General features: G+C 46.1%; 2 protein-coding genes across 2 annotated transcripts in view; both read right to left on the reverse strand.

Moving 5' to 3' along the window:
• Positions 1-314: 314 nt before the first annotated feature.
• pcmtd2a (protein-L-isoaspartate (D-aspartate) O-methyltransferase domain containing 2a) lies at positions 315-7,565 on the reverse strand. The gene is made up of 6 exons (XM_030353596.1): positions 7,367-7,565; positions 6,230-6,557; positions 5,756-5,858; positions 5,123-5,294; positions 4,405-4,528; positions 315-3,424 (listed from the first exon to the last, which is right to left on the reverse strand). Exons 2-6 carry the CDS (start codon positions 6,534-6,536, stop codon positions 2,919-2,921), a joined length of 1,212 nt encoding a protein of 403 aa, XP_030209456.1. The 5' UTR covers positions 6,537-6,557; positions 7,367-7,565; the 3' UTR covers positions 315-2,918.
• A 1,140-nt stretch (positions 7,566-8,705) lies between these two features.
• LOC115549205 (myelin transcription factor 1-like) overlaps positions 8,706-19,650 on the reverse strand; it is a 37,778-nt gene continuing 26,833 nt past the window's right edge. The window contains 13 exon segments of the mRNA XM_030364267.1: positions 8,706-8,913; positions 9,350-9,493; positions 9,876-9,979; positions 10,406-10,497; positions 10,923-11,144; positions 11,692-11,775; positions 11,903-11,965; positions 12,320-12,388; positions 13,102-13,164; positions 13,834-13,982; positions 14,359-14,583; positions 15,047-15,273; positions 15,778-15,846. Of these exon segments, the coding sequence (XP_030220127.1) occupies positions 8,770-8,913; positions 9,350-9,493; positions 9,876-9,979; positions 10,406-10,497; positions 10,923-11,144; positions 11,692-11,775; positions 11,903-11,965; positions 12,320-12,388; positions 13,102-13,164; positions 13,834-13,982; positions 14,359-14,583; positions 15,047-15,273; positions 15,778-15,846 (1,655 nt within the window). The 3' untranslated portion in view covers positions 8,706-8,769.

Consider the following 19,650-nt stretch of genomic DNA (forward strand, 5'->3'; position numbering starts at 1 on the left):
CTACCATACAACAAATGACTTTAACCAAAAATGTGTTTCAATCATTAAGCACAACTGGTGTTCAATCAACCTCCAACAAAAGGGTTACACCCAACAAGATCTCTTTACTTCCTATTTAATATTTTTATAATTTATCAAGGATTTTAGAAAAGATTGACTAGGTAGGCTGTCGCCATGTGGATCAAATCCAGCACCTTTGGTTGGAATCCAACTAAGTAACGGACACCGCCAACGGTGTGGAAATTTGCAGTCAATAATTAACTTTGAAGATATTCAAGTCAAAACGACGCTTTTAAACAAATGACAAATGGTAGTGCTGCTTAGAAGTTGAAAACCTTTATTGAGGCAAACATTTAACACCGCAGTCTTTCTAAAATACAACGAATGACTCGACCACAAATGTGTTTCTATCATTAAGCAGAACTGGTGTTCAATGAACCTCCTACACAAGGATTACACCGAACAAGATTTTTATTATTTTATGACAGAAAACCAAACCACTTGGGTCTTCTGCTGTACTGCTCAGAACTGTTCTTGAATCGAATTGAGACCAACCTGAACATACAGGTTGGTCTCAACATACATACTATACAGTCTTATCTTTGAAATTTATAATTCTGTTGTCCTGGCAGATGCGTACTGTGGACAGACTGTCATTTCAAATTGCCCACATACATTTATAACAACTGATAAAGATTTGGGGATATACACGGCTATCAAACATTGGAGTAGAAAGAGGTAAATAAAAACATGCACAATTTGTAAAATCCAGTAAGAGCTCCTTTATTTTATGGTTTCTTTATGTCACATTATTTTATTTGTGTACACATTTGTGTAAAGGCATTCTCAATAGGCAGGGTACACTATGTGTGCAGGGAAATGGTTTATTTACAGACCAGATGGATGGCACTAGGATTTAAAGGAAAACCAAATTACCAATTTGAGGTATCGCCAACGATCAACCCTTATAAAACTCCTTCGCGTAGACCTCTGCCAGTCCCTCAACATCAAATTAGACGTTACCATATCAACCAAAAATGTATGGACGGCAGCTGGTCCCCCAAAACGAGCAATCAAGGTTAACTCATGCAATGGCATGCGTTTAACCTATGGCGGGCAATTGAGTCCATATTTACAACTTATCCACTGTTTGCTTTTACTTTGTGCATTAAAGTCGACATTGTGAACTCTGTATCATTACTACTGATTCCTTTTCATCCTGAACAAGTAGTTCTAGGGTTTGGTTTTCCTCTAAGAGCTTGCCGTCAGGGGAATGTTGAGGTGTAACTGAGGGCTGAATGAAGGGAGCTGGGACAGCCATGATTAGAGCGAGAAACAGGGGAGCTAAAGAAGTAGTCTCAGGACGGGGAACTCTGGAATAAGGACGTAGCTGTGACAATTTTTTCCAATACGCGACACATTTGAACGGTAAACTCAAGGCAAATTCGTGAGCTTGTCGAACACTATAAATTATAACAACGATGAATAAATAAGCCACACATTCCCCAACATCTTTGTCGAGGTTTATGATAAAGCAACCGTAAAGCGATTCCCCGCAGGGCTGAACAAGCCACACAAGATGGACTGATACGATTATGGACACAATTCTTTGATAAGTCACTTTCAATCCATTTTTTTTCCAAGGAGACTTGAGTCTTACTATCCATGTTTGTCCAATATTTGTATATATAGCTGAGTGTTCCATAAAACCAGAAGTGATTGTGCGTCAATAGAACAACCATCATTCGTATTGTGTGTAATTATGAAATGATTCTTACACAATGACTACCTAAGAAATAACTTCTGTTACAGTTTTATACCTGAAATTGTTGGAGGGAACTCCCTCTCCACTTGGAGCAATTTGGATGCTTTAATTCATATTAATGAGCCACTGGCTGGTGATTGGCTGGTAGTGTTAGTTCCATTCCCTGACATTGGCTACTACAAAACCATATCTGTTTGAGCGCCAATCAGACATTTCAGGGGGCGGGGCTAAGGCAAATTTAGAAAGATGGTTTCTGCCATTCATTCTGATCATGTTTCCTCCACCTTGAAAAAGTGGGTCGGTGAAATCCATGCCAAAAACTAAACCTTGCAGAACTGGTTCTATAAGACCCACACTAACATAGGGGGCGGTTTGAGCTTGTTTCAGATAAGATAAGATGTACTTTATTAATCCAAGAGAGGGAATTAGGGAGAACTTTTATCAACTATCTTTTTGGCCCTAACTGTTCCCAGTAGTGGATAAGCTACATCTATGTGACTGAGAATCGTGTTCAATGGTACTTCAACTTTGTTGTACATTATACCTCTGCGTCAATCATAACTTTGTTGTTTTCCAGTTCATTTATGAACGAGTAATCGGTTCTAGGTTCCCATATATGTTAATCTGTAAATACATAAAGATCACCAGATGCCACTGAATCTGTGACTCTCAGCACTCAGAATCAACAACCAAGAACCATTAATGAAAACACCGGCATAGAGAGCCTACGGCAGCTATTCGACGCAGAAGTATAACTTCACTGTTCCCGGTTGTGGAGGAGGTATCTGTACATCGATAGACTGATGGACATCTCTTATTTGACTCCCCATAATAGAAAATAGGGCTTTAAGCAGTGAACACTAGATGAGGTTTCAGCCTTGGAGATGCCAGCGTAGCAAAGTTTTCCTACGGAGTTGAGCGCTGTAACCCAACCTAGCTAAATGCTACCCTGGGCGTAGCGGACCGCTCAGGATTTCCATCTAAACATGGAGGGAAAAACGAATTGTCGGCGTCTCAGAGTTTTTTTTTTCTGAGCTACATAATAATCGGAACGCCCAACGTAGCATCCGGCGCTTTCGCTGAAAGCTCCCAATGTTCACGCTTTAAGAGCGAGGACCTCCCCCCCGCCCCGCCCCCACCTGGCCCCGCCCCCTTACTGTTCCCGGTAGTGCAGGAGGTACATCTTCAGGGGCTCGGGCAGTGGCAGCCCCAGTATCTGCTCCCTGAGCCGGTTCACGGGGGACTCTTGCAGGAGCGCCCCGGCCTCCCGCCGCTGCTGCTCCTCCTCCTCCTCCTGCTGCTCCTCCTCCTCCACGCGGCTCAACCGCTCCGACGCCCGGCAGTCCGTCTCCCGCCCCTCGTCGTCCTCCTCGTCGTCCTCCCTCTCCTCGTCCTCCTCCCAGGCCTCCCTGGCGCTGTAGGCCGGGCCCCGGTCCAGGGGCTCGGGGAGCAGGCGGCTGACGAAGGTGTAGCGGTTGGCCAACACGGCGCGGGCCAGCTGCTGCTGCTGGGGGAGGATCCGCGGCCGCAGCGCCGCCGCCGGCCCCCCCGACAGGAGCCTCCTCTTGGGCAGGACTCGGGGCGGCGGGGCCTCCGTCAGGACGTGGCGGATGGAGATGCGGGCCAGGTCCTGGAGCGCCCGCACCTCGAACATGGAGGCTTTTGGGGGGGTGGGGGGTTCAAGAGTTAAACGAGATACGTTTTTATCCGGACCAAAAGTAGCTTGTCTGGATAAACTACGGCCAGGTAGGGTCATAACCTGCTCAGTAATGTTCTGAGCAGTAATGGCCTACAACTAAATCCATGCCAAAAACCAAACCTGGCAGAACTATTCTTCTACAAGACCCACACTAACATAGGGGGCGGTTTGAGCTGGTTTCAGATAAGATAAGATGTATTTTGTTAATACAAGAGAGGGAATTGGGGAGAACTTAGTTTTATTAACCATCTTTGTGGCCCTAACTGTTCCCAGTAGTGTATAAGCGACATCTATGTGACTGAGAAACGTGTTCAATGCTAGTTAGCCTTTGTTGTACATTATACAGCTGCGTCAATCATAACTTTGTTGTTTTCCAGTTCATTTATGAACGAGTAATCGGCTCCGCCGCGGCCTATACCGCTTGAGTAAGCAGTGTAGGCCTCTTGCTCGAGGGCGCCTACAGGTTTATGGGTCGACATAGGAAGATAGGATTCAAACACCCGAACCACTAGGCTGAATCCTGCCCCTCAAAAGACATTTATGTGGTAGCTATTATCTCTGGCTTTGTGGGGGCTTGTTTTATACAGCCTATGGTGGGGGCAGGCGCTTTAAGAACAAGATTGAATGTATTTCATTTCAGAAAGTAGATGAGCTAACAGCTAGCAGGTGTGTTTTAATTGTGTGTCATACGTAAAATGTGGTGGTTGGCGAGTTGGATGATGTGTCATTGGGATTACCGCTGGTTTCTAGCGTGTGTGTGTTTGTGTTGAATGTCTGTGTGTGTGTGTCCATGTCTCTCTGTGTGTGTGTGTGTGTGTGTGTGTGTGTGTGTGTGTGTGTGTGTGTGTGTGTGTGTGTGTGTGTGTGTGTGTGTGTGTGTGTGTGTGCGCGCGTGCGTGCGTGTGCGTGTGCATGTGTGTGTGTGTGTTTGTCAGCGTACGTAGGGGTACTGGCTCTGGGCTGCTGTTCTCTGGGTGCTTGGGCAGCACCAGAGGAGCGAAGGACACAGCGATGATCTTCTTGGTCTCCCAGCTGTTGTACCCCGTCCTGCGGATCTTCGTCAACTAGGAGGACAGAGGATGTCTTTTAATGTGTTTATAATATACACATTATTATCCTGTACTCTGTAGCCGACAAGGGACATGGCTTTGCTGTAAGTTGAATTCCACCTAAATCTGTTATTTTCACTTGACTTGAAATGTGTTGTTTTGAATAACAATCTTGTTTGCTTGACGAGAACTGTCCTAAGAGAACTAACCTAGATGTGTGCTGGATAGATCAGTCTACCAGCCTACCCGGTGGACTGTAGCAAACGTTGCTCATCTATCCGTCATACTTTTAGTTGGACACGCCCACTTGTGATGTCAGAAGAGGCCGATTTTCAAAGCGGCTTTTAATGGCTAATCACACTCACACCTGGTGGTACAATATGGGACCATCAAGCTTCTTCTTCCTAAAACACCGGAATAATACGTTTATCAAAGACTATGAGCGTGGTTGCACTAGCATCTCATGTTAGCATTGGGATGGGACCTTTAACCCTGTTTTTTTTTTTAAAACGCTGGAATAATGCTTTTATGAGTGTGTGTGAGCGTGGTCGCCCCAGCAGGTCTGGTAGCGGTCGCCCGGTGATATTTCGGGGCGCTGGTGGTCCTGACCTTGTCCTCCAGTGGCAGCACCAGGATGCCGCCCACGCGCAGTAGCCTCCTCATGTAGTCCTCGTGGTCGCGCTGCACACCGGCGCCGCAGTACACCCGGTCGTACTGCTGCGTCTCCGGGGCGATCTCCAGGCAGTTCCCCGCCACGAAGCAGGGCTCGCACAGCTCGAAGCTGCACGCACGGACACACACACACGCAAGGACACACACACACACACACACACAGATGTACGCACGCATGTACCCATGCATGGACACACACACACACACACACACACACGGACACACACACACGCATGGACACACACACACACGGATGTATGCACGCATGTACCCATGCATGGACACACACACACTCATGCACGGACACACACATGCGCAGACACACACACACACACACGCACATACACAGACACACAGTTAGGAAGGCCTGACTGAATGACATTATCATTACAAGAGATTGTGTGGAATTAGAATAAATGAATGACATTATCATTACAATGTCATATTATAATTATAATTATTCATAATTATCCCACTCATCAGAGAGGAGGTTGCTTGGTCACTCGGGGAGGATGGAAAGCCTTTCAAACCGTTCCGGATTGTAGCCGGCCACAGAGTCTGAAGGCGTACCTGTCGAAGCTCTTGCTGTTCTTGATGAAGAAGTCCAGCTTCTCGTACGCGTACTCGATCACATCGGGGTGCAGCTCCACTCCGTGGTTTACCCCGAACGGCCCTGAAGGAAGCGTTTAAGAACAGGACCCGCTTTGATTTGAGTCTCCAGAAGACAGCAGCCTCACCATGACTCATCGGACCTGTGGGCTGTGACTTTTACCGTCTTTCTTTGGCTTTTCCCTTATCCACATACTGCTTGATTCACCCTTATAATTTGTCCCAGAATAGAATTGGCGGAATGCACAGACAATCAGTCAGTCAGTCAGTCAGTCAGTCAGTCAGTCAGTCAGTCAGTCAGTCAGTCAGTCAGTCAGTCAGTCAGTCAGTCAGTCAGTCTCTCTCTCTCTCTCTCTCTCTCTCTCTCTCTCTCTCTCTCTCTCTCTCTCTCTCTCTCTCTCTCTCTCTCTCTCTCTCTCTCCTATAGTCTCTCACCCAGGATCAGGCCCACCATGGTGCTGAGATACCCCGTGCCGCTGCCCAGGTTGAGGAAGGAGAGGCCGGGCCTGAGCTCCAGCGCCTCCATCACCTCCGAGTAGATGCAGGGCGCTGACAGGTGGATGTTGCCGTGCCTCCAGGCCAGGTCCTTGTAGGCGCTGTCCCGGAACTCGCCCAGGTAGTAGTCGGCGCGGTCCACGGCGCGGAAGGCCTGCTCCACAGCCTCCGAGCGGATGTACTGCGCCTCCTTCAGGTTGTCAATGAGCTCATCATTGTCCTCCCCCGCACTCACCACCCCACCCATCCTCCTCCCTCTGCGAGCGAGCTGTGGGAGGGGGGTATATTTAGTGAGAACTCAAGTACATTTTTAGATGTCCAGCCCTTTCCCTTGTGTCTCTTAACTTCCTTCACTCAAACTCATCTATTGCGATATGAACTTGAGAGATGCGTCAGGATTTTCAGTTACAAAATAAAAGGCCCAAACCCCTCTCCCCACCACCACCACCACCACCACCCATCCCTTCGCCCCCATACAGGAGTGTGGCCCCCCCGTCGTTAGAAACCGAAGGACGCCTCTGTCCACAAGTGGAAGTAAACACCCAATCTATTACAGTCGCAGTAGAGATCACAACAATGACAACAGTCTGGCGGGCGTGTATCACAACGCATTTCCGTATTTAGATCATAGCCAAACATAAGGTGTTGAAGTCTGAACAAGCTGATATCCCTGACGCTGCTTAGGCCAACTGTGTCAATCCACTGGATATGCCACCGATGTTGGGCCAAATAGCTGCGCCACTAAATAATAAAGCATGTCGAAACGTATTTTGGGAATGCCTCGTCTTTAGTTACACAGGCTTTGGCTGCGAATTATGAAAAGTAGGAACATTTTGAGATTGTTGAAAGATGCCAACGCAGATTTTTTGGTTAAAACACTTCCAAAACCGTAGGCGTTATGGACGGACATCGAGGATTGACTCTGCATAAACACGGGATTAATACAGATCCATTCTATAATTGTGTCTTCCACTGGATCAGGCGACAATAACAGTGGACCCTGTGCGGCAGCGACCAACAATGCGCTTTGACGCATCGACAAAGAAACAGTCCTCGGTGTCATTGTTTCGCTCTTACCCAAACGTGGCGCAGTTTAGCAGCTCGCCCGAAAACAAGTTTAAATGTTGGCCAAGAGAGTTGATATCAAGACGTTTCATAGATTTCCCGTATCGATGTATCCGGGTAAATATTGCGTTTCTTCAGTTCCCCCAGTTCTGGATGTAAACACGACCATCGGAGGGAACGTGACGTCGGCCATCCAATCAGAGGAAAGTGCGCCTCAGCCAGGCTGTCCAAAATTCAACTTGAAAGCTGTTTTTGGTGTTCAGTCTGTTTGGTGTGACTGACATATTGACATGATTTAATATATGATATGACTGTATGATATGTGATATGTGATATATGATATAGGAGTAGTACACTTTCACTGTCATTATTCCTTTATTTTCAGAGCAAATGAAAGACAAATCCACACACAGTCATCATTAACACATAGACAATACAAAATAAATATACACCATCAATTTGTTCTTCCAAATAAATATTAAATATATAACACAGATAGTTCCCAATTCATTACGGGTGTCGAAATAGTTTAAGGAATTAAAAACAAAAATCATATAAACGAAAACTCTTTAGAAAATTATCAAAAATCGTTCATTACAAAATATTTGCACTTAAAAAGATCCCAGTATTTCAAATAAATAATAAGCTATATAAAATAATTAATAGTTGATATCTTAAAATATTTCCTCTTTATTCAACAAAACAGAGGAAACAACCTCCTTCTCTTAGCGGCCATTTAAAAACATCTTAAGCATCGTTTTTTTTTCGAAAATAAAAAGTCAATAAATAGATAATGAATAATAAATAGGCTTAAATTAAAACAAAAAGCATACATGAATAAATAACGTATATTCATAAAAACAAGACTTTTTTCCCCAACGGACTCAAATAGATAAACAGCAATAGTAGAATCCTTCTACACACTAGTGGTTCAAGTGCAAACATCACTACCATCATCAACATTACTAAAGTGAATGAGATATGTTCACTAGCTAACAGAATACGACTTTTTGTTCTGTACTTATTCTTCGTACCCATCGCTTTCCATACGCTGCAGCTCACATGAACACTTTTATGAAGATCGCGTGTGCCAGCATGCACAATTACACCCAAACTCACCCTTTTACACTTTTACATACTTGCACTCGTCTCGTCACAAATCAACATGCAAACAGGAAACAAATGACAACGAACACCACAACAACTTTTTCGCTTCCCAAATGATAATAAATTAAGTCTTTCAAAAAGAGCAAACAAAAAAGAGATGAATGTATGTGGCATGCCTACCCAACCGCAGTGCCTGTCTCCTCTTTTTTTCTTACAGTCTTTCCCTCATTTTATCGTAGCTTAGCATATTAGCATTTTAGCTTAGCATTTTTGATTTTCCCGCCCTTTTTTTTTTTTCTTCTAGCCCGTTAAACCTCGATGCCCTTCACCGCCTGGTTGATGGACTCCAGCAGCGCCCGGTTCTCTGGGTTCTGGTAGCAGTCCTTGTTGGTAAACATGTGCGTCAGCGTGTCCACGTAACTGTCGAAGTTCTGCTCGGACAGCGGCTCCTGCTGGAAGACGAGGGAAGCGCATGTTGAAAAAAACGATTTGCAACCTTTAGTGTTAGCCAATGGGTGTTTGGGGGTTGAGTGTGATAGCTGATGAATATTTGCTCAAAGTTTCATGCCGAATTTGTCAAAAAAATTGCGCAATTCTAAAGCCCAAAGCATATTATCTGCGAATTCCGAGATCACTCATATTTGAAGCGCGTCACAAAAAATAAATAGAATAAAATAGTTTTTACTTGGGCAAATCACACACAGAGCCCACTTCGTATACGACTCAAGTCTTATTTTCGAAGCAAAGAATCTCAAACCTAATCGGCCAAAGTGAACCAAGTGGTTCACTTTGGCCAGGTAGGTTTGAGAATCTTTGCTTCGAAAATAAGACTTGAGTCCTGCACTGGTTCAGGCCTCAGACACACCATTGTGTGTGTGTTGGACTCACCATGCTGGGAAGGCGGATGTTGGCCAGGCTTCGGATCAGCACCTGGCTGAGACCCGACAGCTCCATGAACAGGGTCTCGTTCCTCTCCTCGATCTGCTCGTTCTCCTCCTCCATGCTCTGCAGGTTCTTCTCCATGGACGAGATCTGGAGATGAGTCACGAAAACCCCAATCAGGACAAAAGCCAGAGGATCTCATAAGAGAGAGGGAGCAGCAACAATATCCTCTTGCTAAAAGTAAGGCTCTGGCTTGTTATATTTTTATTGGTATTGTATCCACACCAAATAAATTAGCATTTGGCATATTTTTTACTTACTGTTATATATGATATTGAAATTTGGGGAACAGTTATTTAAAAAACACGAGGACATACTATTCATGTATAATGTTATCATCTTGTGCATTTTCACAACCGTATTGTAGTTGTACAATGTTGTTAAACCTTTTTATTCAATTCACTGAGGCTGTTATGAAGTAATATGGTGGTTACATGGTAGTAGAATGGAGTAGTTCTTGTCCTGTACTGACCTGGTCGTGCATGTTCATCATGTCCGCCTCCATCTCCGAGTTGGAATCACTCAGGTCGTTGATCTCCTTGTTGAGCTGCTTGATGTCCTCGTCGTTGTCCAGAACTACATGAACCATGGTGCCGTTAGAACAAGTGCGGTAGTTCAGGACTACGTGCAATCAGAAAACTTGATGCTCAGGACTGCAAGAGCCAGGATGCAATTGCTAAACATGCAGTTTTTCTGGACTAAGAGAACCAAGGTGCAATAAGAACACTTTATCTAAATCAATCAACTCATCATCCAGTAGGTCTGTCTTTCTTAGACTGTTTTATTGGTTTTCATGCTTATCTGAGAGTTGTCGATCCAGAGCATCATCATCCTAAAAGCTATTTTTAGATTGGTCTGCTTTGGTCGGCAGTGTGTCTGTGTGCCTGTGTGCAGATTGATGTCAAAAGGGCCCTACTGTGTTTTTGTAATACACCACACGGCCACAGTGTGGCACTGTAATATGCATCAGGGCGGTGTAATGGCCACCCTAGTCTCTCTTACCATCGCTGGCTCTGAATTTAGCCGTGATGTACTCGTCTCCGGGGAACTTGGTCCTCTTCTTGTTCGCCGACGCTCTGGGGCAACCTGAGAGACTGGTGGAGCAGAAAGAACCGGAAGGAGACGAAAGGAGAAAAGAAGTTAGCAATAGAGCTGTAGAGTAAATGGTGGTTAGACATTAAATACAGACAGAGAGGTTCATAGCTATTCGGCGACCATGTAATACAGGTTGAGTCTAAGACGTCCCCAACAGGAGGATCAAAACACGGGCAAAAATGTAATATTTTTGTTAAACATAAAAACGAAATAGTTCACAACTTAACACATAACTGCTCGTTTGTGCTTTCCCATCTGTTACTACATTTATAAATAGCGGCCTGAATTTGGCGGTTTGACAAAAAAAGCAAAAACCTTTGTTCTTCAAAATACAAGAAGAAGGAGCAGATGAACAACAACAACATCAACAAGTAAGGAAAGTAGGTCGTCAGCGGTGGTGGGTGTTGGGGGGGGGGGGTCTCACCTGCGGTGGGTGAGGAAGCTGCCGTTGGCGTGTCCGGAGCCGTCGCAGCCGGGCGTGGGGCAGGTGGGGCCATCGGTCTTGAAGGCCTTCCAGGAGAAGGGGGCCCCGTTCAGGAGCCCCTCCTTCTGGCGCCGCGCCGCCAGCGGGCAGCCGTAGGCGCTGCGGTGCGTGGCGTACTTCCCGCTGATGTGGCCCAGGCTATCGCAGCCGGGCACGGGGCACCTGGGGGGGACATTGCTACATCGTCATCGTGACGTCCTCATCGCGGGGGCGCCCTCGCCACGCCGTCGCTACATCCCCTCGTGTGACCCCTTCGCGACCCCCCCCCCCCCCCTCGTGATGTGTCGTGACGTCACCGTGACGTAACCCGTGGCGTCACGGTTCTATCGAGCTCCTCATCATTGTGACGACATCACAGTGATGTCACTGTGACGTCACCTTGACACAGCCCATGACACCGTAGTGACGTTCGCCGAGACATCATGATGACATCATCCCTATGACGACGGTGTGACGCCACCGTGACGCAACCCATCACATCATAGTGACGTTACCCGAGATCTCATGACGACATCACCGTTACGACGTTGCGATGTTTCCGTGACGTTAATTGTCCTCAACACTAAAAGCAAGAGGCACAGAGCCCGTCTGAGCGGCAGTGGCGGTTCCACAGGGGTGTCTTTGTAATGGTGAACACATGCTGAACGGTGGTTGGAGATTTGGTGATGAAGAGTATTTTTTATGACGAAGAGGAGGATCATGAACCAACCTCAGCAGCTCAGAGTCGTCCTTGTCATCCTTGGTGGGCGTGGTCTTCAGGCCTCCTTTCTTGGCACGCGGGCATCCGGACAGACTGAGGAGCAGAAACACAAAGCACAGGGGCCGTGAGAACATGTCTAGGGACTGTCTCAAAAGACTTCAAATGATGTATTTTAATTCTTGCGCGTTTTCATTTATTTAGACCCTGGGGAATGTCGTACCTTCTGTGGGAGGCATAGTTTCCCGTGATGTGTCCTGATCCATCGCACCCGGGCGTCGGACACCTTGGAAAGAACGAGGCATAGGTTAGGGGCCGTTTAAATATCTGCTTTCATTCACTTGATAGTGATGGCAGCCGCCTTCATTGTATTTCACATCTATTGGCTCAGTTACGTTTGTTAGCGATTTCTGACTGTCAAACAAAATAAATTCTTTGTGATGCGTTCTTTATTTCATATTGGATCAGCCGATTGGATTTTTAAGTGAGTAAAGTGAAACTGAAACTGAAACGGAAACTGTGAAGGAAACGGTGAGACAGTAGAGGTCGCCTTGGCTACAGAGAAGTGCATCAGCTGTTCCATCGGTGGCAGGGGAAGAACGGAAAAGGAAAAGGGACCAAGAAGATAGAGCAAACATACTTCAGTTCAGCAGTGTGGGCCGCCATGAGGGTCCGAAGAGATTTATCGGCGAGTGGACAGCCAGACAGACTGGAAGATAAGTTCAGAGTGGAAGAGTTAAGAAATCAAAGGGGAGTACGAGAGGAGTAATATAAAGAAAACGAGATTCAGATTGAGGGTCCCACTTGTGAAACGCGAAAAAAGAGAATAAAGCTCAGGCACCTTAAACAGTAACCGAAAATCATAACACAGGGACAGCATCGAAATCCATATCAAAATCAAAAGCTTTTCTATTTGGGCTTGAACTGGTTCCGCCAAACGCGATTGTAGTAACAGCAGTTGCAGTGACCCCTGTTTCACCAGAGGGGGGCGCACTATCCCTGTGATTTGATTTCAGAGGTTTGGTAACTCTTCAACAACCAAAGATAGATGAACACATTGTGAGCGAGACAGAGAGAAAGAGAGGGAGAGAGAGAGGGAGAGAAGCTGAGTAGATTTATTTCAGATTCATATTCAGCTGTAGAGGTGAGTAGGCATGCAATAGTTCAGGAGGAGTGGGTAGAGGGTAGGCAATCTGCTCTCGGAGACCTACCAGAAGAACTAATTTGGGCAATGAACCCAGAACCTTTCGGCTGGGAGTCAAGCACCCCACCCCACCAGACTATCCTCCCCCACCATCACCCCCTCCCCTCCTCCCCTCCCCCAATCATCTCAATAAGAAGGTTTGATGACAAAAGTGAAAAACACTAAAAAGACGAGTTCTTCTTTTTGGCGTTCTCTTTTGGGCTTGAGGGGTGTCTTACCTACGGTGTGAGGCGTAGTTCCCTGTAATGTGTCCACTACCGTCACAGCCTGGTGTGGGGCATCTAGATGTCAATGTCAAATGAGAAGTGTTCAAATCAGTCAAATCGTCTACTTCGTCAGCGAGCCTTATAGTCGTTGTTGTTGTTGTTGTTTTCAGTTACATTTTAGCACTTCTTCCTCCTTCATCAGATATCTTAATTCATGCCAGAAAAGGGGCGTTGGCGTGGCCAAACTAAATGTACTACCTTGAGACGTTGACAACAATGAGACATTTCGTCGGGGGTTTAGGTTAAAGAGCAACCAAACACTTAAAAATCAAACCACAGGAACAGCACCACCTCTGGTGAAGTACAGGTAATGCAGTTGTTTTTTCTGGTAGGTTTCAAATGAATGTCGCTTTGCCATGCAGACTGTATCGACTGTGCTGTCAATGTACGGTTTGATTTCAGTGTTTGGTTCCTCTTTATGGTAAATCCCAGATAATTATATGTATGAAGTTATGTGTTCCACTCTGGATAGGGTTTGTATTCCCCTTGGTGATTTATTAATTTTTATATATATACATATTGAAATTATTTATAATTAGTTATTTTTTCGCTGCTACCATTGCAACAAACTTGAACTTGAAAAGTTTAAGCTTGCCTATGGAAAACACAGAAATGTATCAAGGTTAGGTAGTAGATCTCAGATTGGGTGCAGTGTGGAGAAGCGGCCAGCGGGCGGGGACTTACATGAGGACCTCCTTCTTGCTGTCCTTCGGGGACGCCTTGACCTTGTAGGTACCGGTGGTGACCTCCCCGGGGTACTTCCTCTCCCTCAGACTGTCCCGGTCCTCTTCCTCCCCGTCCGAAGACGTGTAAGAGGGCGGCGCGTACTCCATCTTAGAAAAGGTACGAAAGATTGAAAAAGAGTTGATAGTATTGTTCACTGCTGCTGTGTGTTTGCGCGTGTGTGTGTGTGCATATGTGTGTGCGTGTATGTGTGTGTACATGTGTGTGTGTGTGTGTACTGTATTCGACAATAGGTATCACTGTATGTCTCTGGATGAAAGCGCCTGCTAAATAACTAATAATGCCAATAACTAAAAATATCAGGCATCAATTTTAAGTATATTAATATTTAAGTCCTCCTATGTTGCTCATCGAAAGCACACATGAGCTCTGCAGAACTCACACATAATAAGTGGAGTTAAAATACCAAGGGGGGCTTTTACTTTCTAAACCCCCAGGAAGTCCCGCCTCCCACCGGCTGCCTACCTCGTCTGGCTCATCCTCCTTGGCGCCGCTGGGCTTGGTGAAGTCCAGAGGCTCCTCCCACTCCACCTGGGCGTTGCCCTGGGCGGCGGAGTCCCTGAGGTGCTGGGAGGAGTGGGAGGAGGTGGAGGGGGAGGAGGAAGGGTGGGGCGACTGCCCCCCCTCCTTCTTGGCCTTCTTCATGCTCAGGTCCAGGGTGCCGTTCTCGTCCACCTCGATGTCCGTCTCCTGGGGGGTCAGGGTGGGACGCTCAGTCTACAAAGTGATTTGTTTGACGTTATTTTGAATGATGTGTAATATCAACGATCTGTCCGGAGGTTAGCGGGTTAGCTACCTTGCTATCATTGCTACGTGCTACCTGGACATAATATGGATAAAATGACATTATCACGTTATGAAATGTAATGAAATCATATTTGATCAGGGAAATCTATCCCAGAATATCCACTATCACACAGCAGTGAAGCAGTTTGTTAGCGGGTTAGCTACGTCGCTATCCTTGCTACCTTGCTCCTTGGAGATAATATGGATAAAATCACATTTGTGTGGGTAAATCCATCCCAGAATATCCACAATCACACAGCTAATCAGTGAGCTGGTTCCGTGGACATTCTGTAGGTAAAACAGAATGTTTTGCCGGGACCTCCACTTCAACACAGCTGATCCGTTAGCGTGTTAGCTGGCTAGCTACCTTGCCGTCGTTGCTGTCGTTCTCCGTGGGCGTCTTGTTGCTGAGGTTCTCGGGCCGCTCCCAGCAGCGCGTGGACAGGTTGAGGATGGCGGTGGCGGCCATGTGCGCGGCCTCGGCGTCGTGGCTGTAGTCGTAGCCGCTGGAGGACGAGGAGGCCGAGGAGGCGCTCTTAGCGTAGCCGCCGGACAGGCTGTGGCTGGGGGAGGAGGCCTTCGGGAACGGCTTGGCTGAGGGGGGAATGGAGCCGAAAGTCAGACATACAGAGGGGGGAATGGAGCCGAAGGTCAGACATACAGAGGGGGGAATGGAGCCGAAAGTCAGACATACAGAGGGGGAATGGAGCCGAAGGTCAGACATACAGTGGGGGGAATGGAGCCGAAAGTCAGACATACAGTGGGGGGAATGGAGCCGAAAGTCAGACATACAGTGGGGGGAATGGAGCCGAAGTCAAACATAAGTGTGTGCACGCTTTAGATTGGGTAGTGAACCAAACTTTAAAACCGTGTGGCAAAATAACTTGTGGCTAACACTGTTTGCCTTCTGAAACAATGACAGTTTCTATCAAAAAGTCACAATCACAACGTCTCAGTTCACAACATTTAGAAAGCGAGCGAGTCTGTAAGGTTCAAATGAAACACCGATCTCAATCGAGACATCTGAGCCCCTGAGACATGAACCTCCCTGCCCTCCAATAGAGCACAGGGAGCTAAAGCGTCTTAATTCATGCTTACATTTAAAGGCTTTGGGTGACGACTCTCCGGAGCCGGGCATCTTGGGGACCAGCATGGGCTTCCCGAACAAGGGGTCCAAGCCAACAGGTTGGATCCCTATTGTTTTTGTAAGGATTATTATTAGGGGTCCAAGCCAACAGGTTGGATCCCTATTGTTTTTGTAAGGATTTTTATTATTTTTATTAGGGGTCCAAGCCAACAGGTTGGATCCCTATTGTTTTTGTAGTGTTTATTATTATTCCCCCCTAGAAGTGGGTCCAGAGCCCAAACCGTAAATGGTGCCGACACGCCAATTGCATGACTAGATCCAGGTCCCTGAGTTCTAAGCATACGACCAAATCCAGACACGCCGGCCACTAGGTGGCGCTATACCAAGGAATACGCGTTTGCAGCTATAACTCCCACACCGAACCTCCCAGAGTCCAAAAACTTGTACACACAGATGCACTGGAGTCTGCTGCATCTTTTGGCCTAGGCCACGCCCATTTGCGTCTAGGAATATTTTTCGCAAAATTGCGAAAACCGCAAAACAGTTTTTTCCCTACTCCTCCCACATTTCTTGACCAATCGACACCAAACTTTGCACACAACATCTTCAGACGCACACGCAAAGAATGCATGAAACACTTTTTTGATCCGTCCTTCGATAACGAAACGGTAGCGTTTTGAATATTGGTATATTAGCTAAATTAGACGTGGAATATCAAAAATCCAAAGAAATCCAAAATTAGACATCGGATCGAGTCCAAATTTTACACACATGTTGGTGTTAACCTTAATGTCGTTCGATAAAAATTACGGAAAATTTCGCCATTAGGGGGCGCAATAAATGAGGAAATTGTATATCTTCTACAAAATTTCGCCGCGAAAACGCTACACTGACTTCTCGCTACTCCTACCACAGTCAAATCCTTTGTATCCACAGGTTCAGGGTAGCGTTTTGAACACATGCTTCGCGTTGTGCCGGCGAAACGCACATTTCTTGTCGCGTTGTGCCGGCGAAATGCACATTTCTTGTAGCGTTGTGCCGGCGAAATGCACACTTCTTGGACCCCTGCATAACTGCTTGCAGTTCTAGTTATACTTCCCGCGCTAAAAGTGGGCCCACAGCCCAAACCGTAAATGGTGCCGACACGCCAATTGCATGACTTGATCCAGGTCCGGCACCGCTACTCAGATAACAAAATCCAGACACGCCGGCCACTAGGTGGCGCTATACCAAGGAAAGACGCGTTTGGGGCTATAACTCCCACACCGAACCTCCCACATTCAAAACCTTGTACACACAGATGCACTGGAGTCTGCTGCATCTTTTGGCATAGGCCACGCCCATTTGCGTCTATAATTTTTTTTTCGCAAAATCGCGAAAACCGCAAAACTGTTTTTTCCCTACTCCTCCCACATTTCTTGACCGATCGACACCAAACTTTGCACACGACATCTTCAGACGCACACGCAAAGAATGCATGAAACACTTTTTTGATCCGTCCTTCGACGACGAAACGGTAGCGTTTTGAATATTGGTTTATGAGCTAAATTAGACGTGGAATAGCAAAAATCCAAAGAAATCCAAAATTAGACATCGGAACGAGTCCACATTTTACACACATGTTGGTGCTAACCTTAATGTCGTTCGATAAAAATTTCGGAAAATTTCGCCATTAGGGGGCGCAATAAACGAGGAAATTGTATATCTTCTAATTGGCCAAAGGAATGTTGTTCAAACTCAAGGGAAACCATCAAGGGGCAAACCCGAGTCTATATAGAAAATATGGCCAAGAATTATTAATGTGGGCGGGAGTTATTTGGCAAAGGAAAATTGTCCTTGGAAAATTTCGCCACAGGGCGGCGCCAAAAAACGACGACATTGTCTATCTCCTATTTGGCCAATGTTCTGAAAACGCGTTTTAGGCTATAACTCCCACACCGAAGCTCCCACAGTCAAAACCTTTATATCCACAGGTTCAGGGTAGCGTTTTGAACACATGCCTCGCGTTGTGCCGGCGAAACGCACATTTCTTGTCGCGTTGTGCCGGCGAAATGCACACTTCTTGGACCCCTGCATAACTGCTTGCAGTTCTAGTTAGGGGTCCAAGCCAACAGGTTGGATCCCTATTGTTTTTGTAAGGATTATTATTAGGGGTCCAAGCCAACAGGTTGGATCCCTATTGTTTTTGTAAGGATTTTTTTTATTAGGGGTCCAAGCCAACAGGTTGGATCCCTATTGTTTTTGTAATGATTTTTATTATTATTATTATTATTTCCTGCTAGAAGTGGGCCCACAGCCCAAACCGTAAATGGTGCCGACACGCCAATTGCATGACTAGATCCAGGTCCGTGAACATTACGCAGACCACAAAAATACAGACACGCCGGCCACTAGGTGGCGCTATACCAAGGGAAAACGCGTTTGGGACTATAACTCCCACACCGAACCTCCCACAGTCAAAAACTTGTACCCACTTATTCACTGGAGTCTGCTGCATCTTTTGGCATAGGCCACGCCCATTTGCGTCTATAATTTTTTTTCGCAAAATCGCGAAAACCGCAAAACTGTTTTTTCGCTACTCCTCCCACATTTCCTGACCAATCGACACCAAACTTTGCACACGGCATCTTCAGACCTACACGAAAAGAAATGCTGCATTACTTTTTTGATCCGACCCTCGACGACGAAACGGTAGCGTTTTGAACATTGGTTTATTAGCTACGTTTTACGCCGAAACGCAAAAATTCAAAAAATACCAAAATTAGACATCGGATCTAGCCCACATTTTAGACACATGTCGGTGTTACCCTTAATGGCGTTCAATAAAAAAAACGGAATTTTTCGCCATTAGGGGGCGCAATAAACAAGGAAATTGTATATCTTCTAATTGGCCAAAGGAATGTTCTTCAAACTATAAGGGAACCATCAAGGGGCAAACCCGAGTCTATATAGAAAATATGGCCAAGAATTATTAATGTGGGCGGGAGTTATTTGGCAAAGGAAAATTGTCTTTGGAAAATGTCGCCACAGGGCGGCGCCAAAAAACGACGACATTGTCTATCTCCTATTTGGCCAATGGAATGTTCTGAAAACGCGTTTTAGGCTATAACTCCCACACCGAAGCTCCCACAGTCAAAACCTTTATATCCACATGTTGTTCACGGTAGCGTTATGAATACTTGCTTTGCGTTGTGCCGGCAAAATGCACATTTATTGTCGCGTTGTGCCGGCGAAATGCACACTTCTTGGACCCCTGCATAACTGCTTGCAGTTCTAGTTAGGGGTCCAAGCCAACAGGTTGGATCCCTATTGTTTTTGTAAGGATTATTAGGGGTCCAAGCCAACAGGTTGGATCCCTATTGTTTTTGTAAGGATTCTTTTTATTATTATTCCCCCCTAGAAGTGGGTCCACAGCACAAACCGTAAATGGTGCCGACACGCCAATTGCATGACTAGATCCAGGTCCCTGAGTTCTAAGCAGACGACCAAATCCAGACACGCCGGCCACTAGGTGGCGCTATACCAAGGAAAGACGCGTTTGGGGCTATAACTCCCACACCGAACCTCCCACATTCAAAACCTTGTACACACATATTCACTGGAGTCTGCTGCATCTTTTGGCATAGGCCACGCCCATTTGCGTCTACAATTTTTTTTCGCAAAATCGCGAAAACCGCAAAACAGTTTTTTCCCTACTCCTCCCACATTTCTTGACCAATCGACACCAAACTTTGCACACGACATCTTCAGACGCACACGCAAAGAATGCACGAAACACTTTTTTGATGCGACCTTTGACGTCGAAACGGTAGCGTTTTGAATATTGGTTTATGAGCTAAATTAGACGTGGAATATCAAAAATCCAAAGAAATCCAAAATTAGAC

This window comes from Gadus morhua, chromosome 1 (assembly GCF_902167405.1).
Source record: "Gadus morhua chromosome 1, gadMor3.0, whole genome shotgun sequence".
Taxonomy (NCBI): Eukaryota; Metazoa; Chordata; class Actinopteri; order Gadiformes; family Gadidae; genus Gadus; species Gadus morhua.

Excerpts from the sequence above, each read along its gene's own strand:
- pcmtd2a (XM_030353596.1), bottom strand. The coding sequence starts at position 6,536 with ATGGGTGGGGTGGTGAGTGCGGGGGAGGACAATGATGAGCTCATTGAC. Across the intron at positions 5,859-6,229 it reads CATGGTGGGCCTGATCCTGG|GGCCGTTCGGGGTAAACCAC; the intron begins GTGAGAGACTAT and ends CGCTTCCTTCAG. Across the intron at positions 5,295-5,755 it reads AACAGCAAGAGCTTCGACAG|CTTCGAGCTGTGCGAGCCCT; the intron begins GTACGCCTTCAG and ends CCGTGCGTGCAG.